The 22,571-nt window shown below is 31.4% G+C and overlaps 2 protein-coding genes and 1 long non-coding RNA gene across 4 annotated transcripts; 2 read left to right on the forward strand and 1 right to left on the reverse strand.

Moving 5' to 3' along the window:
* Positions 1–368: 368 nt before the first annotated feature.
* Positions 369–3,858, reverse strand: LOC105455628. The gene is made up of 3 exons (XR_975135.1): positions 3,728–3,858; positions 2,183–2,355; positions 369–659 (listed from the first exon to the last, which is right to left on the reverse strand). It is a non-coding gene; the product is annotated as an uncharacterized LOC105455628 (long non-coding RNA).
* A 1,291-nt stretch (positions 3,859–5,149) lies between these two features.
* LOC105455634 (KH domain-containing protein C56G2.1) lies at positions 5,150–14,949 on the forward strand. 2 transcript variants are annotated; one of them, XM_011699099.1, is made up of 6 exons: positions 5,150–5,345; positions 10,797–11,573; positions 11,738–12,253; positions 12,330–12,545; positions 12,649–12,779; positions 12,874–14,949. In XM_011699099.1, the coding sequence occupies exons 2-6, from the start codon at positions 10,841–10,843 to the stop codon at positions 12,988–12,990; spliced, it is 1,713 nt and encodes a 570-aa protein (XP_011697401.1). In that variant the 5' UTR covers positions 5,150–5,345; positions 10,797–10,840; the 3' UTR covers positions 12,991–14,949. The 2 variants fall into 2 exon arrangements, with proteins under 2 accessions (XP_011697401.1, XP_011697402.1); XM_011699100.1 differs by lacking the exon at positions 5,150–5,345 and adding an exon at positions 9,314–9,825.
* A 54-nt stretch (positions 14,950–15,003) lies between these two features.
* LOC105455636 (transmembrane protein 19) lies at positions 15,004–21,021 on the forward strand. Its single transcript, XM_011699101.1, has 6 exons — positions 15,004–16,049; positions 18,994–19,104; positions 19,581–19,868; positions 19,970–20,074; positions 20,278–20,493; positions 20,635–21,021. The coding sequence occupies exons 1-6, from the start codon at positions 15,893–15,895 to the stop codon at positions 20,787–20,789; spliced, it is 1,032 nt and encodes a 343-aa protein (XP_011697403.1). The 5' UTR covers positions 15,004–15,892; the 3' UTR covers positions 20,790–21,021.
* Positions 21,022–22,571: the final 1,550 nt, after the last annotated feature.

A 22,571-nucleotide genomic window follows, 5' to 3' on the forward strand; every position in this document is an offset into this window, starting at 1 on the left:
AATATCTTAATATTTTTTTCTATTTTAAAATTAATATATAATTCTTTATCTATTTTATATATGTTATAGCTATTCCGATTTTAATGTTTTTATCTGAGCTTTAATTTAAATATTGGCTCACAGTACTTTAAATTTCTATTTTACTATATTCGTCGAATTTATTTCATTATTCTTATTTGAATTAAACTCGTCTATATTATAATTGTCTGTATATATTTTATTAAAATTAAAAATTTATTATACCCGAGAATCACTTGTTACAGCACAAGTATAAATAAAATACATTAGTTAAAAAAAAGAATGCTTATCATAAAACACAGTCATAATCAGAAAATGTCAAAGAATATCTAACGAATGATCAAGCCACGTCATATATCATCGCGATTCATCGACTCCGATCACAGCCTTTTAAACTGTACGGCTTGTCGTCATGGAAATCAATCTTTAAATATAAAAATCCTAGTATTGATTTTTCAAGTCAGCTGGCTTTACTCCATGCAGCTGACTGCATGACGCGAACGCAATAATATTAGAAAAAATGAAATAGTGACTCACATTAATTGTAAGACGCATCAGGCTACTCGATATTTTGGCAGACGTAGTTATAAGAGGTTGTCATCAGGAATTATTATCAATCATTAGAACTCATTAGAAACATTCTGCAAAAAAAAAAGATAAAACTATTTAATGAAGAATTTTAAAATATGTACATTTTTTATTGCATTGTTTACTGTATTGAAAACAGATATTACTTTTCTAACAAACAATTATTTATGAGCGTTACGCGCATCAATATTTACACGTTAGCGACATTGATACATGATGTTACGCGAAGTATTGAAAATAGTAATCAGAATGCAAAGTCATCGCGCTACTCTACAGCATAACATTTTAAAATTGCTCTTTACACTTTCTCCATTAATTAGAATTAATAGACGTTGTTAGAGAGAGTGCAAGGTGATCGTCCGCGTTAGCATGAAAGCGATCAGTTCTGCATCGGATTTCCCTTTCGTTCTCACTGAAATTAATGATTGTTAACAAAACAGAGATATATTTATTATGAAAAAGAGTCATCAATACATTGAAAATTGCTAGAAAGGAGCATTTATCGTTCGACAATGATCACGACAGAATCAAAATTAAAATAATTGTTTTTTTTTTTAATGAAGAGTGCGGCGGAGAATTTAATTACTTTGTAAAAGCGAATTATTTAACGAGACGGGGAATGCAAAACATTTATTATGGGCGAGACTTTATGCGCATAAACAATCGGTGCATTTCAGTGTCATGGTTCGTATAACGTTTGGCAAGCAGGGGTTGCGAACCCCAGGAAAGTAGCCAGCCAGACAGACAGACTAACATGAAAGGGGGTGACCCAGACACCCCCTCTACCGGGATGTTTGCAAGCGACTCGACTACCGCATTGGTCTGTGCAAGCGGTGGTAAAATATCGCGATGGAAGGGCAGCGTTATAAAAAAATAATACGAGGACATTGAAGGGATGACGCTGACTGTTGCGTTTTATCATGACGTCGACAATAACAATTGTTTCGTAATTTTTATAATTAATTATTATAATATATATTTCTTTAGTTAGAAATCTCTCTCTCTCTCTCTCTCTCTCCCTCTCTTTCTCTTGTTTTTTTTTACAATAATTAATTTTCAAAACAAATTTAAAAAATACAATAAAAATCTTTATTACTAATTGTCAATTTAAAATTCATTATTAGAAAATTGGTATTTTCTTGCACAGAGAATTCCTTTGAGAAATAAAGAGAAATAAATTAATAAATTTTGAAAAAAAAATACTAGAAGCGCAGAGCGTTTATTATGTGTGTGTATGTGTAATACTTAAATACGATTATTTATCAAACTGCGAATGTCGTGTCATCCATTTCACATAGTGCTTTTACGTTCTTAAATATCGGGAAGAAATATCGTGTATGGAAATAAGGACGATCCCTTGTCGCAATAACTATTAATAAGAATCTCGGTAGATTCGCAAAGATGGCACGCCCTGGTACTAGTGAGTGAGGACAAATAGAGGACAACGAGAGAGAGAGACGGGTGGAAGGGCGGCAGCTCTCTCGCTTTCTCTCTTTCTCTCTCTCTTTCTCTCCCTTTCTCTCACTCTCTCTCATGCTCGGTGAAGAGGAGGGTTAGAAAGGAAGGGCAGACGTACATCGAGCGTGGCGACGGCGGTGGGAGGACGAGGGATGGCGGTCAGGGTGGAAAGGGAAAAGCGGGAGGGACGGCCGTGGTGTTGCTGACCCGACGACCGCTGTAACCTTGCGTCCCGACGCCCCGCATCCAGATCAAACGACCCCGCATGCACCACTCGAAGGTCTTCGAGTCCTAGACCAATAGATATTTCCGTACATTCCTCTTCTCTAGTCTATCACACCCGTAAAATCTAAGCTGGTGTATTCTCTTTTTTATCATTTCGGAAATGGATATACGGCCCAAAGTGTCTCCTTTATGTGCTATTTTTTAATTGTTACTATTGTAATAATTGTAAATGTATAATCTTTCTCTACTTCATATTTTTATATATTATGTGAACTAGAATTTTGTAACTGTAAAATCTGTCAGATTTAAGATGCACGTAATATTCCAGCAAATACCAAGTAACATGCAATGTAAGTTAGTTGTAATTTTCCAATCAATAAATATAACTATAATAACACATGCGTACTATAATATAACATCAAGTCATTTTATTATTTTACTATTTATACATTACATACTACTTGATGTTTGCTGAGGTTCTGACAATGAGATAAGTAACTTATTTTCATTTTTTTAAATGAGAATTAAGTGATGAGAGAGTGAGAGAGAGAGAGAGAGAGAGAGAGAGAGAGAAGCACAAACGTATTAGGTACATAAACGGAATCTTTAAAGTTTAAGTTTCAAAAATTTAAATACGAATTTAATAATTGTTTTTCTCGATAAAGATTGTATCGTTATTGTATTTTTTCTCTTACTTGTTCTAATTTCTATTTTCCTTTTAAGCACGAGAATTCTGATTCTAAAATTATACGAGAAGGAATAATTTGACAGACGCCGCGCACGAGACTATAGAAGAAGAAATTTAAATGAGTAAAGATTTTTTAATCTCAAGAGACAAACCATAAATGGACCAGTTTAATTGGTTTAACTTTTTCTGACAACTTCCGCTCATATTTAAATTTTAATTATTTTAAATGTAAATAAATATAATAATAAATATTACAGAAATACTAAAAATTAAATTTTATTTTAATTTAATATATATATTTTAGAATAATTGTTTATATTTTATGTTTTTTGCTAAATTAATTAAATTTTAAATAACATTTAAATAATTGTAAGAAAAATAATTAATAAAGTTAAAAACATTATTTATTCATTTGCAAAGTTTAAAAAACGTGCATACAGCTATAAATTTACTAGATTTAATACTCTTAATTTTGTTATAAATAAAACTATTGAACCTCTTTTTCATTATATCGAATTTTTCGTAGATGTTCAATTTTTACAACATTTTTGCTCGTATGACGTTGAAGATCTTTAAGAAATATTTTCATAGTGTATCTTATGGATATACTACTAAATTGTTATAAAATTTTATCAAGCATTCACCTATTTTTATATCATACAATTCTAATCGCACACATTGTGGAAGAGTGAGATAGTACAGTAAATATATGTCTATATTAGTAGTATGTATTATACTTCTCTCACTTACAAAATTTTGCCAATATCTCTTGTCTCGCCAATATCACCTGCAGTCTCTGATTAGAAGGTCTCTATACATATATAAATGAGATGAGATTCTTGTCTCGCGACTCGTCATATCACCATTCACCACGTATCACCAGTCTCTGATTAGAAGGCCTCTATACATATATAAATGAGATGAGATTCTTAGCGCACCATCTTGCGTCAGATACAGAAATGAAGTGGTACGTATTTACCAACTGAAAGATTCCAATTTCATATGATAAATATTAAATATTGTTATATAAAATGAATCAAATGACAATACAGAAAAAATCTATGTTCTCATTATTTAAAAATATCAATTTGAAAACACTGACGAGGTATTATTAAAGACGGCTGATCAAGCAGAGAAAATTTTTATCATTATCTGTCGGACTGTCAAATGAGTCTGAGGATAATTGAAGAATGATGATATTACCGACTGTTTGGGCTATACCGCGAGAATAACAGAATGTTTTATTATTGACAGTGAATCATTTTATTTGCTTCCAAATTAAGGCTCCAAAAAGATATATAGAGCATGGTCTGTGCCATTCATACCTAATTGTAAACTAAATAGTATATTAAACGTAGTCAATTAATAATTTAAAAAATGCGACAGAGAGCATGAAGACAGCCAATTTCTCTCTCTTTCTCTCTTTCATTATAATTATTATATCTTTATCGTTGAACAGAAAGAGATAGAGACTGGCTGTTTTTGCATTCTGTCTCTCCTATTTTTGTCGAACAATTTTACACACGGATGACGCAGTCCTTGCTCTATGTCTTTGTTTTTGCATCCAGTTATCTTTTATTCCTGTGTTTTGTATGTAGGATGCAGTAACGCTAGGGAATTTAAATAACGCGCGCCATACATGATCGTCATTCGCCAATCAGCATTTCTCCTTTTCTAGAGACCCTATAATAGAATTATAAGATAGAAACTTTTGATTGGTCTTTCGTTTTTGTTGACTCAAATTCAGATTTCGACCTTATTAAATTCAGGTTGAAAGAAATAAAGAAATAAAGAAAAGATAATCATTTTTGCATGTTAAATATCAAATTTACTACCATTATCAAATGTTGCATATTTAATGAGGAAATTTTTCGCGTTGTTCAAACTGAATGTTTATAGTTTGCATTTTTCTTCTTCTTCATGAAATTTATCCAATTTCTTCTGCACATTATTTAATTCTATCTGCAGCGTTTTCATTTTTTCCTGCAAATCTCTATTGCTTTTCAATTATTTTTATAAGATTTCTAATCTTTTTGAAAAGTGATATAATAATAAGTGTACGCATCTGAGCGCAACGCAACGACAGACAATTGGCCGCCGCTTTTTGGTGCGTCGCAGCGGCCGATAGGGTGCGCGCGAAGCAGCGAGACGCGGAAAATCACCAGCGGAGACCATGAGAATTAGCGAGGTTGTCGCCATATCCGTATTCCATTACTCGGAGAAACACTGCTAGCACGTGGCGTGTGCTCGCAGAAAATTTGCCGCAAGTTCGTCACACGGCGTGCCGAAAGTCTTTTCAGGAGTCCACGGGCGAAGTGCACGATCGATCGCAAATCAGTCGCGGTCCTGCGAAACGTTAATAACTTCGGTAAGTAAATCCCGGCGGGTCCCATCCCATGCTTCCCCTTCGGCTGATTCGGCTCGTCTCTATATGTATGCGGCTACCGTCTTTTTGTTATCTACCTCCTTCCGGCAGCTTGAAGGGCTGAAAAGTACGGAAATATAAGATTCTAGTAACGAGAGCAAACATAGTCCGTACAGCCGGCGGGATCGATAAGCGACATGAATACTAAAAGCAGATACCCGTATGTTTCAATTCGAATCAGTTATATACATACATAATATCGGATTCTTCTTCCCTTCTCCTTCCCTCCATCTTGCGACACATATATAATGCAGAGCTATGTGTTATGCTTCAATTATCGTTTCCTAGATGTGTCTTATGGGTAGTTGGTGTGGTATACGGAGAATTTTTTTGTTTACATTTTTCTTATTTTTTATTTTGTCTCAAAATTCTTATCTATATTCTCTTTATACGTAGAATAGCTAATCGAACACTGTAATTTTAATATGATCATATGATCATTTTGTATATATGTGATAGGCCATAGAATATATAAATATGTAAAATTAGATATAAATATTGTGACGGGGGACCGACGCTGTTCTGACACAATATATATAAAATTATGTTGATTATGTAGATACTCATATGTGATAATTTCTATATACAAATAAATAAATGGTTATATGTTGAACAAAATGCAAGTAACGGTTTTATTTCTATGTATGAATTATCTAATGTCTTCACATATATTTATTCAAAAAATCTGCACTGTTTACGCTTTTTAACATTGTGTAAAAATTTATTTCAATTAATAAATGAATTTTCTGCTGATTATTTTTTTAGCATATTAAATGTTGTTTTTTTAACAAAAAGAATTAGAAAATACTAATTAAAAATACATAAAAAATGTCAAAAATTATTAGAAAAAAGTTTTTGTATATTTAATAAGAAAAGAGTATAGAATCTCTTATTTTCTCACGTAAATTCATATTTTTTCAGTGTATTGAAATATGTATATTATTTGTTTCTCTTTTGTATTATATGGTATAGTTTTATAGAAACTTTTTTAGATAAGGCCATAATTATTTTTTATTTCCATACATGTTCAATTTGACTTATATCTAATGATTGTTGAGATGCATAAGTAACTTACTAATAATTTTTTTTGTATAGTATATTAGGAGAGATTCTTCCAATATATAACTGTAAATATAAAAAGCGTTTTAGTAGGAGATATATTCTTTAAGATTGCATTTTATAATTTAAATTATCTATTAATACATCAATATCAAGCATTGTCTTTTATATAACTAATCAGATCTGGAAATATTGAATTTTGACATTCGTCATAGAATAAAATTGAATGAATTTTGAAGTTTTATGTGGCCTTTTAATTGCATTTTTCGTAAAATCTATACATTTTATTCTTTTCTGACTAATAAATTTTTTATTTTTCTTCATACTGCGTAATTATTATACCTACTTTTAACATTATTTTATCTATAACTTTAATGTTATAATTGTATGATTATAACATTAAAGTTATAGATAAAATAATGTTAAAAGTAGGTATAATAATTACACAGTATGAAGAAAAATAAAAAATTTATTAGTCAGAAAAGAATAAAATGTATAGATTTTACGAAAAATGCAATTAAAAGGCCACATAAAACTTCAAAATTCATTCAATTTTATTCTATGACGTTTTTCTCAGTTTATATATACAAGTTTAACACATAGCATATACATTATTTTTAAATGTCTTATAAAACTGTACGCTTGTATTGCATTTTTAATTATTGTGAATGACATATAAAAATTTTCAATTTGTGTTATTGAATTCACTATATCTCATATTATAGAATAAAATTTATTTTTCCGCAATTTTTTTGGTGATTGTCTTTGCTTTATTATTCTATAATCAACTCACGTATTGGAATTGACATTCTATGTGTATCAAAATTATTTCGAACTTCATTTATCTCTCTACCAATACGAAAGTAATATAAGATAATACCTGTGTACTTTGACTTGATTCATATTTATTTACATCGTATTATTTTCATTCGAGTTATGCACCTATTACAAGATGAATTTGTTTTATTTTAACATATTTGTGTATGAAAATTAATTATTTTTTATCATTTGGAATGTGATGTCACTCATAGAAAATTAAAACTTACCTGTATATATCAGCTCGTGCCGTCCCTGATTCATGTGTAACTTAAAACCCTTATTAGTCCAAAAATGCTATCATTTCAAAATCATTCAGACTTGCTTTTGCCAGAAAAGAATTGCTTTTTCTGGTGTAAAAAATTTTATCGTGCATTCCATGTGTGTGATTTCTGCAACATATTACGTATAAACTTACATTTTGATATCTGTAAGATTTGCACGAATCAAAACTTTAATCAATATAATGCATAGATTTCTACTCCATTGATACAGACTGAATTGAGGTAGAAAATGCAACAGTAATTTTAGCTTCACTTAAATAAGAAAAGATTGATTTCGTATAATTTTTTTGTGGCTATCTTTTTTATTAATATTTATTAATTGTTTTATTTAAGTTTATGTAACTAATGCAAAGATAAAAATTTTTTAGTTTTTAAAAACGGGATTTTTCAGTTTTGAAAATACGATTTTTTTAAGTTTTGATCATAATATGATAGTGAACATAAAAAATCTTAATGACTTATTTTTGTACGCTAAGTTAAAGATTACGAGTTGGATTCCAGGATTTGGTTTAGTTTATCAAGTTACCGCGATTTCCGCCTTTCCTCTTGATGCTTTTATTCAGTTTTATTCGCACCGGTTACCTCATTAGTCTCGCGGCAGTGCAGATTCAACATTCCGAGAGCACGTCGAACCAGTATGCGTTGTTTGACCTATAACGTGTTAGCATGTTTCTCCTGAGTCTGTTTCCCAATTTTTTTATCCGAATAAATCATCAATTCTTAAAGAAGAGATGAATTAATCTTAAATGATAACATAATATTCGTCACACATGACAAAAGAGTCTTTCAGCGGAAACATGCATAAAGCTGTACTATCAGCTACTAAAATTTGCTCAGTGAAACTACTCTTAGTATTCTTTTAATAACTGCGCTAAAAAAATTACTTTTCTTTCTTTGTATGCAAAAAGAAATTACAAAAAAAAACATAAAAGGAATACATATTTTTATTCTATCTTTATTCTTTTATCATACTATAATTTTTCTATGCAGTTTCAATTCGTTTTATAACGAACGATTCCGCATGTGTAATTTTTTCTTGTGTTTGTTTTCCTTTGAATGTTTTTCTTTTTTACACTATGGAATGCCGTAATCTAGCTTGTTTCGTTTTTGTTCATATTTTTCACTTGCAAAAGTAATTAAGGAGTTGAAGTCTTTGCTTTTTGAAATTTAAGCCAGTAGCACATAATTTCTATTATTTCAAGCGTGTTTTGCCACTGTTGTGTAATATGGGTCTACTCTCTATTTGTTTATTATTGAAGAAACGTTTAATCTGATCTCCAAGCATGTAATAAATATGTACTATACTCAAAATCTTGAAATCTTACTTTCACCCACTAGAGTTTAATCGCGACAGTTCCCGTAGATGAATTATATTGGTGGATGAGTTTTTCACTTATATTACATTGATATTATAATGTGAAATTTCTGGTAAAAAATGATTAATAGTTTCTCATCGGAATCAGTTTAGTTACTCCGCTTTAAATATTTATTTTGACTGTACTAGTAGTTACACCAGAATATTTCTGTATTTGCAAACTTTTCTTGGTAATATATTTTTTTCATCGATTTAGTGCATCGATAAAATTTGGCTAAATTTTAAGAGCATTTTGTGTGCTCATACATATTCCGTTGAACATGTGTATGAGAGTCATGTCGCGCCGGTTTAAACAGTGATAATTTTTTGTTTTGTTTGTTTCTGTTGACCTAGAAATCATATCGGCCGGCCAACTCATGCATCGCTATTGAGATAACAGTAAAATCATTAATAAAAATGCAATTAGGTCCAACATCAAATGACTATACTCTAAAAGGATCGATTTCTATCTTGACAAAGAAAGATAAAGGAAATTTCAAAATATTCTTTATTAGTTGTTTTCATTCGTGTTACTTTTGCACGACCCTATACATTATCAAGGCTCTTGATCACGGTGTGAATGCCATCTTACACGATCGTGCCTGCGTAACCGGCGAACGGTTCCAGTTCGACTGGTCCTCTCGGCGTGAGACCACGTGTTGAAAATCTGCGATGTAGTACAACTCCAGCTGGCAGCGATAGCATGTGTTCACGTAATTAATCTCCAGGTTAATTTCGACGCGTGTTGCCTTGGACTCACTTTAGGATATTATAATACATATTGCGTAGTGTTATCATCTAACATCACATCCCTTAGTGATCAAGATGAAATATTTCGTATACGCGAGAAGTAACTGTTATTATCGCGTCCAGCTGGAGACGTTTGATCGCAGATCGATACGTTAATAATGTAAGTAAACAGCACGAGATGTTTCAATGTTAGATTTATAATTAAAATTTAGATCTTTGAATTTCTAGAGTCTTTTGTTTTTGTATTGTTAGATATCTGTGAAATAATATCTTAATAATGACATAAGAAGTTTCGTTTCATTACTTTTTGATGATATAATCCGATATTTCGACGATTACTTTGCTGTCGGACATTTGACATAACGAAATATTCGATTGTTCTGCGTTGTTTTTGCCAAATGATAACTCAGGGATATATTTATATATAATCTTTAAAATGTGTGTATGATAGCGATAAATTAAAAACGTATTTTTTTTTAATAATTCAGACATTTAAATATTTTTAGATATTTTATTAGTAGATGTAGCGCTTATTATATATATGAAACTTCCTAAAGTGCTCTCTAGGTATGAGAGTTTACTTTTTTTTTTGCAAATATTTCTAATCTTACATATACTGGTTCATAATAGGTAGAGTTTAACAGAGTTGATTATAGAAATAGGACATTAGAAGATTGCATAGAATTTATGATCTATATAAATCTTATTGTAATGTAATTAATTCTAATGGAAGCTTTATATTTCATTAAAATTAGAATTCCCATTTTAATTCTAATGGAAATTAAAATGTATTTAAAATAAGATTTATATTTTATTAGAATTAGAATTTTTATTCCGATGTGTAAATAGACAAATTAATTGCCGTGCGGAAGAAAGGAATGGAATTCCACGTCGGCACATCGTCTCGTTTTACACAGAGTGTTTTCGCTGATCAGCGGGTGTTTATTTAGCATTAAGCAGAATAGATTTCCATTCCTTCGTTCATTCATCGTTGAGGATAATAAAATTATATCTTTGTTATAGTTTTTAAGAAATTTATGTATATATAAAATACCTGTATAAAATAATTATCGCTTAAATATTTGTTGAAATATAGCGATTCTAAAGCTGTTGTATCTACCTCGATTTCAGTATCAGCGAATTTCCAGTAACGGCAGCTACCGTGGACACGCACAATGAATTCTGCGATTCATGTTCAGCTAGCAAGGTGGTCAATCCCGGCGGTAGCTCTTGCCGTCGCTCTCTTTTGGTACAAACGCCGTCGGATAGACAGAGGTGAACTTCAGTGGAATGACTCAGGGGGGACGGCAAAATCGAAACGCGTAGAAAAGGCGATTTCAAATGATAAGCAGGAGTTTGACACTAGCGTCTACGACGTTCAGGAGATTAATCAGGAATCCTCGGTTGGTTGCTGCTACACGCTACAGGAAGAGTCGACTCGCGTCTCAAGGAAGGTCAGCGAGAGCACGACGTTAGAAAATACAATGTCGCAATTTGATTGCTGTAGCAGCAGCCTGATCAATCACGCTGAGGACGCTGAGACGACACGCAGTACTGCAGTACAGTTGGACAGTAATTCGAATGCGAGTTGCTGTAAGGACATGATCGCCGCGAGCGCATCCTCCGAGTGCGTCGACGAGAACGTCGACAATGAAACGAAGATATCTCAAAGCGTCCCTAGCGAGGAGCAGACTGTACATCGCGAGACAGAGCCGTCTGGGCAAAACTACACGGACCAATGTAACTGCCAGAAGGATGGGCAACAATCCGAGGGACACACTGTCAGAACTCAGGGACAGGTGGTCGACGAAAGGGACTCGGCCAATCACAGCCCGGTTTCCGCGGTTCTGGACGGCAGCGTCACGGACGAAGCCGGGAGCGAAGGAAGCAATACGGATAGCGGAAAAGGTAAATATTCATATTATTGTCAGCAATGAAATATTCCGTCTATCTAATGTACTCGTATTATATTAGTAGAATCATAGAGTCATCGATTTTGTAAAGTTAATGAGCTATTATTTCGTTCTCTCAAGATTTAGAGAGTGACGAACAATTTTTATTTTCTCGTACAGGTGGGAGTATCAATGGATGCAGGAAAAACAACGTTGCACCATCCACGTACGAGTTTGCAATACCGCAACATCTGGTGGGCAGGTTGATCGGCCGTCATGGTAGCTTTTTACACAGTATCCGCACAAAGGCGAACGTCGGTATATACGTTAATGATCACCCTTGCGATGGCGATCATAAGATTTGCTCGATACGAGGCAGTGTTGAGGGAATTAATGTCGCGTTGAAAATGATAAGGCAGAAGTTTCCGGAGAAAAGGTTTCCGCAAGTGACATTGGCGGAGATTTCAACGGTATCCGAGGTGAATGAAGAAGTTGCATACAACGTCCTTGTACTGCGGCCTCTGTCCCTGGTTGATGGCATTAATAATGACATCAACATCTGTCATATTGTCAAGCCGAACTGGCTCTTCGTACGGCTTCCGACTCATCCGTCATTTCCTCTTTTGCAAAATTTAGAAGACAGCATGAATTATTGTTATAACACAGAATCGTTATCAGTTCCGGAAGTAGCAAACAGTAAGTGATACATAATCTTAATGCATTGATATTAATAAGAAGCAAAATCAGGACCATGAAATATATTGCTTTGCAGAGGGCGATTACGTGGCTGTATATTGGAGCTGCAAATGGGTTAGAGGATGTATTGAATGTCCAGATCCATCGGGAGAGAAAAACGTAGTACGATTACTGGACTACGGTGGTTACTGGCAGTTTAGCAATTCGGAATTCAGGCCATTGCTATATGATTATTTGAGCTTACCCTTCCAAGCGATCGAAATTTTTTTAGCAAATATTCAGCCAAAAAATGGTAACTATACGTATTATGTATATTCTCTTTTCCAGATTGATTTATATATCTATTCATTCAAAATTATTTCAAATATATATAATTTCATACATTATTCATACAGGTAAATGGTCTTCAGAAGCTTACAATGTGGTACAAAATTGTTCCTTAAAGGGAGTTGCTCAAGCGCAGATTGAAGGTCGCATTCAAAGTAATATTTATGCAAATATTTATTTTCTTATACAAAATTATGGGGTAAGTAGTTAGTTTATTCGGTCTACAGTGATCTCTTTGTAGAGACATTTCTGGTGCACAAATTAATTGAAATTATTCGAATTTTTTCTTAAAGGTAATTTCTCTTACTCAAGAACTGTTAGAGAATGGACACGCTGAAAAAGTAGCATGGGAGCAGATGAAGCCAGAAACACTTGAATCCATATGCAATATACATCCATATACAACATAAAAGTTGTAACAAATTTTACAGTTTTCAGATTTCCTATCGAATCATGCATAATTCGCGGTTCTTAGTCAGTACGGACTAGAATTTAGTATCGTCATTAGTAGCCCCCTTCTTTAATCGTGTCAAAATTGATTATTTTGCTTTTTGACGTAGTCCTTGTGTACTTTTTCTTTATTGAAATTGCTGTGAATACTCTGACATATATATTATACCTAATGATTGATTAGCTACATAGAGATAGAGTAAATAACGCAGTATATCTATATCACCATTCTGATAATGAACAATGAGACTATATATTTCGCTGTACAGAAGACAGATATTTTTGTCGCGTTTGAGTAGCATTTAGTAATCCCTTAACATGATTGCTCAGAAAAAAGCGCATTCTGTAAGCACAAAACTCGTTGTTTCAAACGAGTTCTGACAAGTACAAAATATTTGATTTAGCCTGATAACGTATAAGAACCTTTTTTTTTTACAGCAACTCTCCGAATTGCGTATTATCGCCCGTGATATTTTCTCTTTTATCTGGAAAACTGAACTTTTCATCGATCAATGTTATTGCGCAAGACAAATCTTTCAGATAATTTTGCATAAATGTTTCGGGAAACTTCGTTTCGTTATCTTAGTGCCTTGCGACTGTAAAGAAGATGCAACCGTGCTTAAAACTCTTCTACATCCTCATATAATGTATATATTGTAAAATAATCTTCCGATTGTAGAATATTTATATTTAGAAAAGGAGAGGAATTTATAAAGGTTCGTAGTATAGATCGTAGAGTAGAATAAACAGATAAATTTGCATTTTACAAAGTAGTGTCACATCTAAACTAAAAAAGAAACATTGTAATCGAATAACTCAGACGAATTAGGAAATTCGTTTCTACGTGACTCATATCCTTTTCTGATTGGGGACGATTCGAGAATCCATTGAATTATGAAAACTTAGTTTCTTCTCTCACGTTAATTCTATATCATTGTAGATTAAACTTGTTACCGCAAGAGTTATTGTTAAACGTCGCATTTCCTTGAATGTCCTACGTTATCTTCTCAAATTAAAAATTCGAAGGTTGCTCATTCATTTAAGTAGAGATTTGTCTTTCAAACTTTATTATTTTTCCAGTAATTTGTATTCTGCGCATCTTCACTATCGTGGCATAAAATTATTTTTATTTTATGCTCGCTAATTATTTTTGTTCAAGTAATTTCAGAGATTTTTGGCGTTTCAAAAAGACTAAGCTTTTGGATAAATTCAAACGCACGCATGTAACACTGTATATATTTGTTTAGATATCGATTTTTAGATCGGTTTTTGCGCGATATTCTAACATGTCTTTTTCTATGCAAGATTTCAGTGCTGTAGAAATTAGTTAGCTGAGAAAAAGTATAAAATGTTTTGTCACTCGTTCATTGCGCTCAACTGGAAACGATTGGCAGTTATGAAATATTATAATATTTAATATTGTTGATTGAGCATAATATAGAAATATTTTTCTAGGAATATATACATGTAAGGTTACAAACATTAAATCAGTTATACATGCTTTCTCGTGCGCTGCAATTAACTCGATTTATTATAATTTATTATAATTCTTCAAGAAAATATAGCGACAATGTGGCGCAACGAACGTCGTTACGTAATGATCATTCGTAATTCTCTTGTGTATATAATATGTAGCTGGACCGCAATTTTTGACTATTCAAATTTTGTACAACACTTCATTTAGCATCGTATTAATCATTATATTAATTGAGTAAATTTAAAGTAGCTTTTGTATATTTGTCAATCTTTGAAGATTAGATTTGCATCAATTTTTACCGCCAATTTCTCTTACATCTTTTATACATGTTCTGTAAAATGACGGGATAAAAAGTAACAGCAAAAGAGAACAGTGTTATGCTAAAGTTTAAGCCATTGTTTTGTATTGTATAGCAGAAATAAAGATGTCTGTAAATAGCTAACTTATAATTGTACTTACAAAATTTTTCACCCAATTTTGCTAATTTATGAAATGAATAGGTATGTGTTTTTTGGACATTAAAATCATATATTTTCCAGATTCGGCATGAAAATTTCTCGTTCAAGCATATCACATCTGAGTATGTTGCTTAAAAGATCAAAAGAGCGATAGGCTTATCAATTAATGTAATTTATTATTATAGTCTAACTTATCTCTTTAATCTGTATTTGTTTTTTTTTCTTTACAAATTGTCGAACACAATTCCTAATAACAAAATAACGTACGATGTGTTCGATTCGAAAGTGCCCAATTCGAAAGCGCGAAAGGCATTTAGAATTCTAGAGAGAAATTTTACATGTATAATGTATGTATAATTTACATATAGTTATACATTCTGCTTGATATGTATATGTAATAATTCTTTTCTACTAGATCTTTGTACTACACACAGAAGAGTTATGTTTATGCGTTTTTTTTTAACGAAACGTTTATAATTAATTACGTTAGATATAGAAGAGGAAAGGTGAAATATATAGATAAGAGGACGAAGCTCACGAAACTCATTACGTGGCAGATAGCGCTGTTCGCTGTTCTTTCGAAATTCACAGCCTAGCTCGTTTATTTCGAACGAAAAAAATATTCTCCTATCTTGCTTTGTCCGCGACACGTGCTGCGACTGCTGCAGTCGCTGCGAAACGCGGTCGCTGGGTCAACAACAGCTGACAGGGTCGACCGGTCGACAGTGTCGCAGTGTCGCGGGTTGGCGGCGGTAGAAGAGGATATCTGCGCATTTCTTCGCGTGCACCGTGTTGATGTGCCGCGGTACGGTACTCGAAGACTTTCGGCTGCCCGGCGGAAGACGCGGCTTCCCACTTTTCCAGTCGGTCGGACCTGGTCGGACCGATCCGCTGCGATCCGAATGCGTTTGACGCGTGTGCTCTGACATGGTCTCCCTTGGAAGTCGCAAGGAGAGCCGGCACTCCCGCGTACTGTGGCCGGTGATCCTGAGTGCCTGCGCTATCCCGATCTCGATGCTCTTCTGGATAGTGAACGTGGCCTACTCGATAATGTGGCCGGACACCGCCGACCCGACGACGGAAGGTTTCGTATACACGATTTCAAATTGCGTATTTAGGGGTTAGAGGAGAGATGTGCATTGATATATACATATATGTATATATTGATACACGTGCGCCGAACGAATTCCATTAGATTATTTGCGTTATGTCGCGGTTTATTTTAATATGGATATGGAATGATTGCGAATACGGTTTTCCAGAATAGGTTAGAAAAAAAGACTAAATCTGCTAAATCATAGCTTTTTGCATCGTTTTGCGTCGATTGTATATAAAGAACTGTGGATGTCGTGTATAAGGGAATACGATGATAAAAATAACATCAATCCCGTAATCTAACAATATAGGACAAATTCTTGTGAAAAAAATTCTCACATTTCGTAATATTTTTATGAATTTTTTATATTTTATATTTATTATATATTTTTTTAAATATTTTAAACTTCCTGAGATTTTATAAATTTTCTCTGAAAATTGTAAAGTGAAATATTTTAGAATATTTCAAGATTTTCTCACATATATTACATAAAGAATTGTAAAAAAAATGTAGAATTTTTTGACATGAAAATTATTCAATTCATATATAAAAAAAAATCTGAGAAATTTTCTAGAACGTCATAAAATTTATATAGAAAATTATATGTGAAGAATTAAAAAAAAAATATTTATCTGGGATATACGTCGATTATATAACGTTTCTTTCTTGCGCAAGGAAAACTTTCGATGTTCACGAAATAATTAGAGAAATCGATCTTGATATAATAAAGTAAGGCTCTTTTGTGTTTTTCGGCCAATGTAGTAGGTATGTACTGGCAACGTCATTCAATGTCATTCATAAGAATTTGTCCGTATATAGGTACACTATATACATACATACGAGGTTGTAAATGCGTGAATCGGTATATGAGTATCGAGATGTATTCAAAGCACGTATTTTCTATTGAATATTCCTGGTGAATATTCGCGACTGTTAGTTTTTCGAAAAATATTATTACCATTTTTATTGATTATTATCTGTTATTGGATGAATTCTCTGTCATTAATTCCCGCGGCTTAGCTGAAATTAATATCTTTTTGTTATTTATATAACTAGTTTTTGTCTTTATAGCTTAGACATTGTATAAATTAGAAAATAGTGTAAATTAAAATGAATTAAATAATGAATCTTCAATTTGTATGTTACAAAATTAATAAATTGTAAAAACTATAAAATTTTTTTAATTCGTCCTGCGGCTCCGTTATAAATGAAAAAAATGCGGAATATATGCCACACAAGAGGAAAAATACAATGACATGCATTTTCTTATGTCGTCGAGTCATTTAATATGAATGATTAAAAAATTGCTCATGTATAATTATCGACGTTTTTACCTATCGAATTATCAAAACAGACAATTTGGTGATACGGTGCGATATGGAAAACTGGGCGAAGCATATCGACGACGCATATCGAGATAATCGACATCGGTGAAAAATACGCAATATTTAAATATAGTAATACAATTTTGTTTTTTTTTGTCAAGAGCGTTATTCAAATAGTAATATTAATTTAATTTTTTTTTTTTAAGAGCGTTACACGAAATATAAGAATAATTTATATCTTTTGTGATTTTCTGAATAAATTTTTAAAAAGTTATTGTATTTTTTAATGCGCACACGTGTAGTACTGTGCGAAATACTTCATCATTTCCATAACTCGTTTGTTTATGTATAATTAACTTTTTGTTTATGCCTGCTTCCACCACTGTAGATTAACTTGAATCTTGGTGTTCAAATTACTCTTTATCTTTTTCTAATTTTTAGAACTAGGGCTATATTTCAAAACGTTGCTTTTGAGAAAAATTTTACTAAAAAGCTACAGTTTACGTTACGTATTCTATAGTTTTTTAGTAAAACGATTAGTAATTAGAATAGGCACTCAGAGTCAATAACGCGGTGATTGGTGGCTAATTTAATTTTTAAATATAATATTCTCCAATACATCGAACGTTTCTGCCTTTTTCAGATCTTTCTCAGCGATAGTTACAAAAACTCTTACATTAAGCGTTTTTAATGTAAGAGTTTTTGCAACTATCGCTGAAAAAGGCCTGAAGAAGGCAGAAACGTTCGATGTATTGGCAAATATTATATTTAAAAATTAAATTAGCCACGCACCAATTATCACGTTATTGACTCTGAGTGTTTATCCTAATTACTAAGCGTTTAAATTTAAGAGTCTTATATATTATTGAATTTTTAGTAAAATTTACTTCGAAAACAACGTTTTGGAACGTAGCCTAGAAGATCGAGAGGAGAATAACTTGAACCGAGATTAAAGTAAATCTATGTTGAAAACATTAAATACAGCATTAATCGATTTTTGTTTCTCTATAGTTTTATCTTATCGCTCGTAATTATAAATTTAAATAAAATTGAAATTTTTAATTTCCGTTTGCACTTAATTTTTTTTCTTATGAAACCTTTCTACTAATCTTACTGCGATGGCATTATAGACAGGAGTTAAATACGCACGAAACATTTATGCAACGAAAGAAAATGAAAAAAAATGTTATATGTATATTGTTGTGTTGTGAAATCAATATTTTAATGTATTTTTTAAAATAAATGATATAAGAGAGTTTACGAAAAAGTTATTGTATAACCATTATCTGTTAGTCAATCTACTCGCATATAGCCGATTACACGAAAGTCAATCCGCAGATTGAATAGAATGTTTGAAAATTTATCATTTTTATTGCACTAAAGCTAATTTTAATAACTACTTCACGTAATTTCTTAAAAAATTGACATTGAAAACTATAAGAAGAAAAGGATTTTCTATGGAAAATATTTTGTAAAAAATACAGAATTTTTTTAAAGTGTGTATAAAATTTTATCTAAATTACGTAACATTTTTTCATTCATCACATATAATTTGCAATCGAATCTAAATGGTGATATTTCTACAATCAATTTTATTTTTATTTTAGAACACTCGGTGATCTCACCATGGAGATGGCTGGCTGCAGTCGTACTTCCACTTATGTTCGCGTTTTGGGGTTTACGCAGAAAAAGTCTGGATGTTAGCGGTGGAATTCTTGGTAGTGAAACGTATATAATTTGTTGCGATATAAGAAAATATTTAAGATATGTTGAGTCACTAAATAATATAAAAAATATTTAATCATGTGTTTATACATATGCTAAAATCAGAAAAAAATGAAGGCCACTTTTACATTCATATAATTAATTTAAATGAAATTTATAAATAAAAATATCTTTATTCTGTTCGAATTGTATTTTGAAATTATATTTTAATTAAGAATCATTATTTGTTTAAAAAATATTAATTGTGTCATTAACATATCTGTATACTATTCTAGTGTGCGCTATCATTTTTAATGCAATTAAAACATGGATTGTATAAAAATATAAAATTAATATTTTTATACAATTTACCTGTAATTGTCTATGTTATTATTTGTTAAAGCTATAAAAGTGTGTCATGAAATTATAGATTTTCGATCAGATTTTATAATATCACAATATAAATTAATTTTTATGCTTTTTATTTTAGGCTTTTTTATGGGCTTTATCCTGACACTTTCGAGTTTCGCTCATATGATGGCTCTCATAGCGTTCTTCGTCACTGGTTCAAAGGTAACAAAATTTCGATCTACTCGAAAGAAGAAACTCGAAGTTGATTTCAAGGAGGGTGGCCAACGGAATTGGATCCAGGTGCTGTGTAATGGTGGCATGGCCACGCAATTAGCTTTACTATACTTATTGGATGCCGGAAGCGGAGAGCGACCAATCGACTTTGTTAAGGAATACCGAAGCTCGTGGTTGTCCATTGGGATAATAGGTAACAGTTAATATTCTAATATTATCTTGATAGAAATTAAAATGCTGCTGTAAAAAATTTTATTGAATTTTAAATACAATTTACAATTTTGCATTTTACAGGAGCGTTCGCGTGTTGTAACGGTGACACGTGGGCCTCTGAGATTGGTACGGTAATCGGCACGAGTGACCCTTTCCTCATCACAACGAGGAAAAGAGTCCCGAGAGGTAAGAATGATGGTCTTTTGTGATAGATTTTGTTTTATTTCAATAAGGCAAGCCCTACATGTATATATCTGTACCTATGTATATGTATATATATATATATAGATATATCTAATTCGCAAATGGCTAGTAGAGAGGTTGGCTATCGTTTTACAATAAAACGATGATAAATGAATATAATTAACATGAGCTTTTTACACTTCAAGGAACGAATGGTGGTGTATCGTGGATAGGTCTGGTATGTTCTATCGTTGGCGGTTTAGTAGTCGGACTTTTCTATTACATTATGATATTAAACACCGTTGACATAGCTGTACTGCAATTAGCAGCACCACAATGGCCTATTGTAGTTGTCGGGGCATTCGGAGGTCTCTTTGGCAGCATCTTAGATTCTATTCTCGGCGCGACTTTACAGTATTCAGGTAATGCAAATATACTTTCCGATTTCGTTGTTTTTTAATAATTTTATAGTCAGAAATTTCTGGATAGTTTCATCAAGTTAGTTTCAAATTAAGCGGATGAATCGGTTTGTTATGTGATAATTAACGCATTTTTGTTTTTAGGAGTGGATGAAAAGGGTATTATAGTGGAGCGGCCAGGGAAAGGTGTAAGACACATTTGTGGTAAACAGATCCTAGATAATCATAGTGTAAATCTTCTTTCTACTATTGGTATCGCACTCATACTTCCGAGATTAGCCAATATGTTCTGGCCATAAAAAGTTCATAAAAAGATCTGTTCCAGAGATCTATTTAAAAACAAAATGTTCTAATATTGCATTTATTATTCTATATTTAAACAAATCAAATTGTATATCGTGTACATTTCTATGCTACTCTATTTAGGAATAAAAATGTTATATTAGAGGAATCAAACAAAGGATCTTCCTTAAGATTATTTTTATCGTACTATCAATTTTTAATATAATAAATATTCTAAAATAGCAATAATTTAAATATTGATCATTTTCAGTAATGTACTATTTCATAAATTATGTATAATATTCAATTTTTAATTAAGGATTTGTTTAATAAATATTGATTATGTCTATATCTTTATGCTATTCTGGTGTGCGCTATTATCTTATGTAATTAAAACATGGATCGTATAAAAATATAAAACTCATATTTTTATAATTTACCTGCAGTTGTTTACATTATTCGCTAATGCTAAAAGTATTTCTTGCATTCAAAATAATATTGGAACAAATTTCTAGATTTTCTTTTACTATTTTCTCTACATCTATAATATAAGCGTTTTATTACTTTGATGTTCTAATAAAGGCTTGAATAATCTGTATAATTTGCACTTTATAATGTACAATATACATGTAATATATTTTAAGATATACAGAATTATCGCATTTTCTTTAGAAATTTCAACAAAATTGCAAATATATAGTCTAATAGAATAGACATTGTTTTATTCAACAATAATTCTTTTAATTTTAAAGTAAAATAAAAAATTGCATTTAGAAAGAAAATTATACATATGTGTATGTATGTGAGCGAAATACTTTCAACATTCTAATAAAATTTATAAAAAGTATCTAGAATTAACCAAAGTTAAATATTTTAATTTATTTATACTTTTAAAGATTAATAGTTAAAAGTTTTTTGATGTTATTCAGTTGAAAAGAAATGCGATATTCTTTAATGTAATATGTATAATGCCTTTTATGTCTATATAATATTAAAATTACATTATTAGAAATAAATAATACAATGTCTATGTATATATAAACTTGATACATCTCTTTTTAATTAAATAATTTTATTTTATTAAAAATAAAAAATAAAATCAGAAATTTCTTTAATTGTGTGTGTATTTAATTTCATATTCTAATAAAATATAATTCGTGAAAAATAGCAAATTAAAAAAATATAAATACTAAATATTCTTCACACATTTGCAATTGAATCTAATTGTGAGTCCAAATTTCGTCTTTTCTACATTATTAAATTCATCTTTTGTATATTATTCGATGCGAATATAGATATGTATATTACAGAATTTCGAAACATGATTGAGTGTATAAGTCAAATTTTTATATACATACATATTTTAATCATGAAAATAAAGGACATCTCACATTTGTTGATTTAAAATTGGATAAAATAATTGCTTCATCTATTGAAAAAAAACATGTTGGTAGAAACGACTTGTGAATAAAATGACAACCTTCTAACACGCATGTTAATATTGGTTATACTATAAAAAAATTAATTTTAATTTATTTTGTATTTGATGCAAAATATTAAATAAAGTCAATGAGATGTCCTGTATATTTCTATTAAATTTATAAGATTATAATAATTATTAACGAAAAATAAGACATTTTTATATTACTATTATACGATTTAAGTAACAGTAGGATTGTTTGATTAACTAACTGTTACTTATGCCTTTCTTTATAGAAAGCCAGAACATATACATTATTGTATACATATATAATATTTACAGGATACATGCAATAAAAAGTATCTAATGAAATCGAAAA

This window comes from Wasmannia auropunctata, unplaced genomic scaffold (genome assembly GCF_000956235.1).
Source record: "Wasmannia auropunctata unplaced genomic scaffold, wasmannia.A_1.0 LD335888.1, whole genome shotgun sequence".
Lineage (NCBI taxonomy): Eukaryota > Metazoa > Arthropoda > Insecta > Hymenoptera > Formicidae > Wasmannia > Wasmannia auropunctata.

What these genes read in the sequence shown, in the direction of transcription:
- LOC105455636 (XM_011699101.1), top strand. Translation starts at nt 15,893, where the DNA reads ATGGTCTCCCTTGGAAGTCGCAAGGAGAGCCGGCACTCCCGCGTACTG. An exon ending in TGTTAGCGGTGGAATTCTTG is followed by an intron (nt 19,105 to 19,580) that starts GTAGTGAAACGT and finishes TTTTTATTTTAG; the next exon opens with GCTTTTTTATGGGCTTTATC. An exon ending in GTTGTCCATTGGGATAATAG is followed by an intron (nt 19,869 to 19,969) that starts GTAACAGTTAAT and finishes TGCATTTTACAG; the next exon opens with GAGCGTTCGCGTGTTGTAAC.
- LOC105455634 (XM_011699099.1), top strand. Translation starts at nt 10,841, where the DNA reads ATGAATTCTGCGATTCATGTTCAGCTAGCAAGGTGGTCAATCCCGGCG. An exon ending in AGTTCCGGAAGTAGCAAACA is followed by an intron (nt 12,254 to 12,329) that starts GTAAGTGATACA and finishes ATTGCTTTGCAG; the next exon opens with AGGGCGATTACGTGGCTGTA. An exon ending in AAATATTCAGCCAAAAAATG is followed by an intron (nt 12,546 to 12,648) that starts GTAACTATACGT and finishes TTATTCATACAG; the next exon opens with GTAAATGGTCTTCAGAAGCT.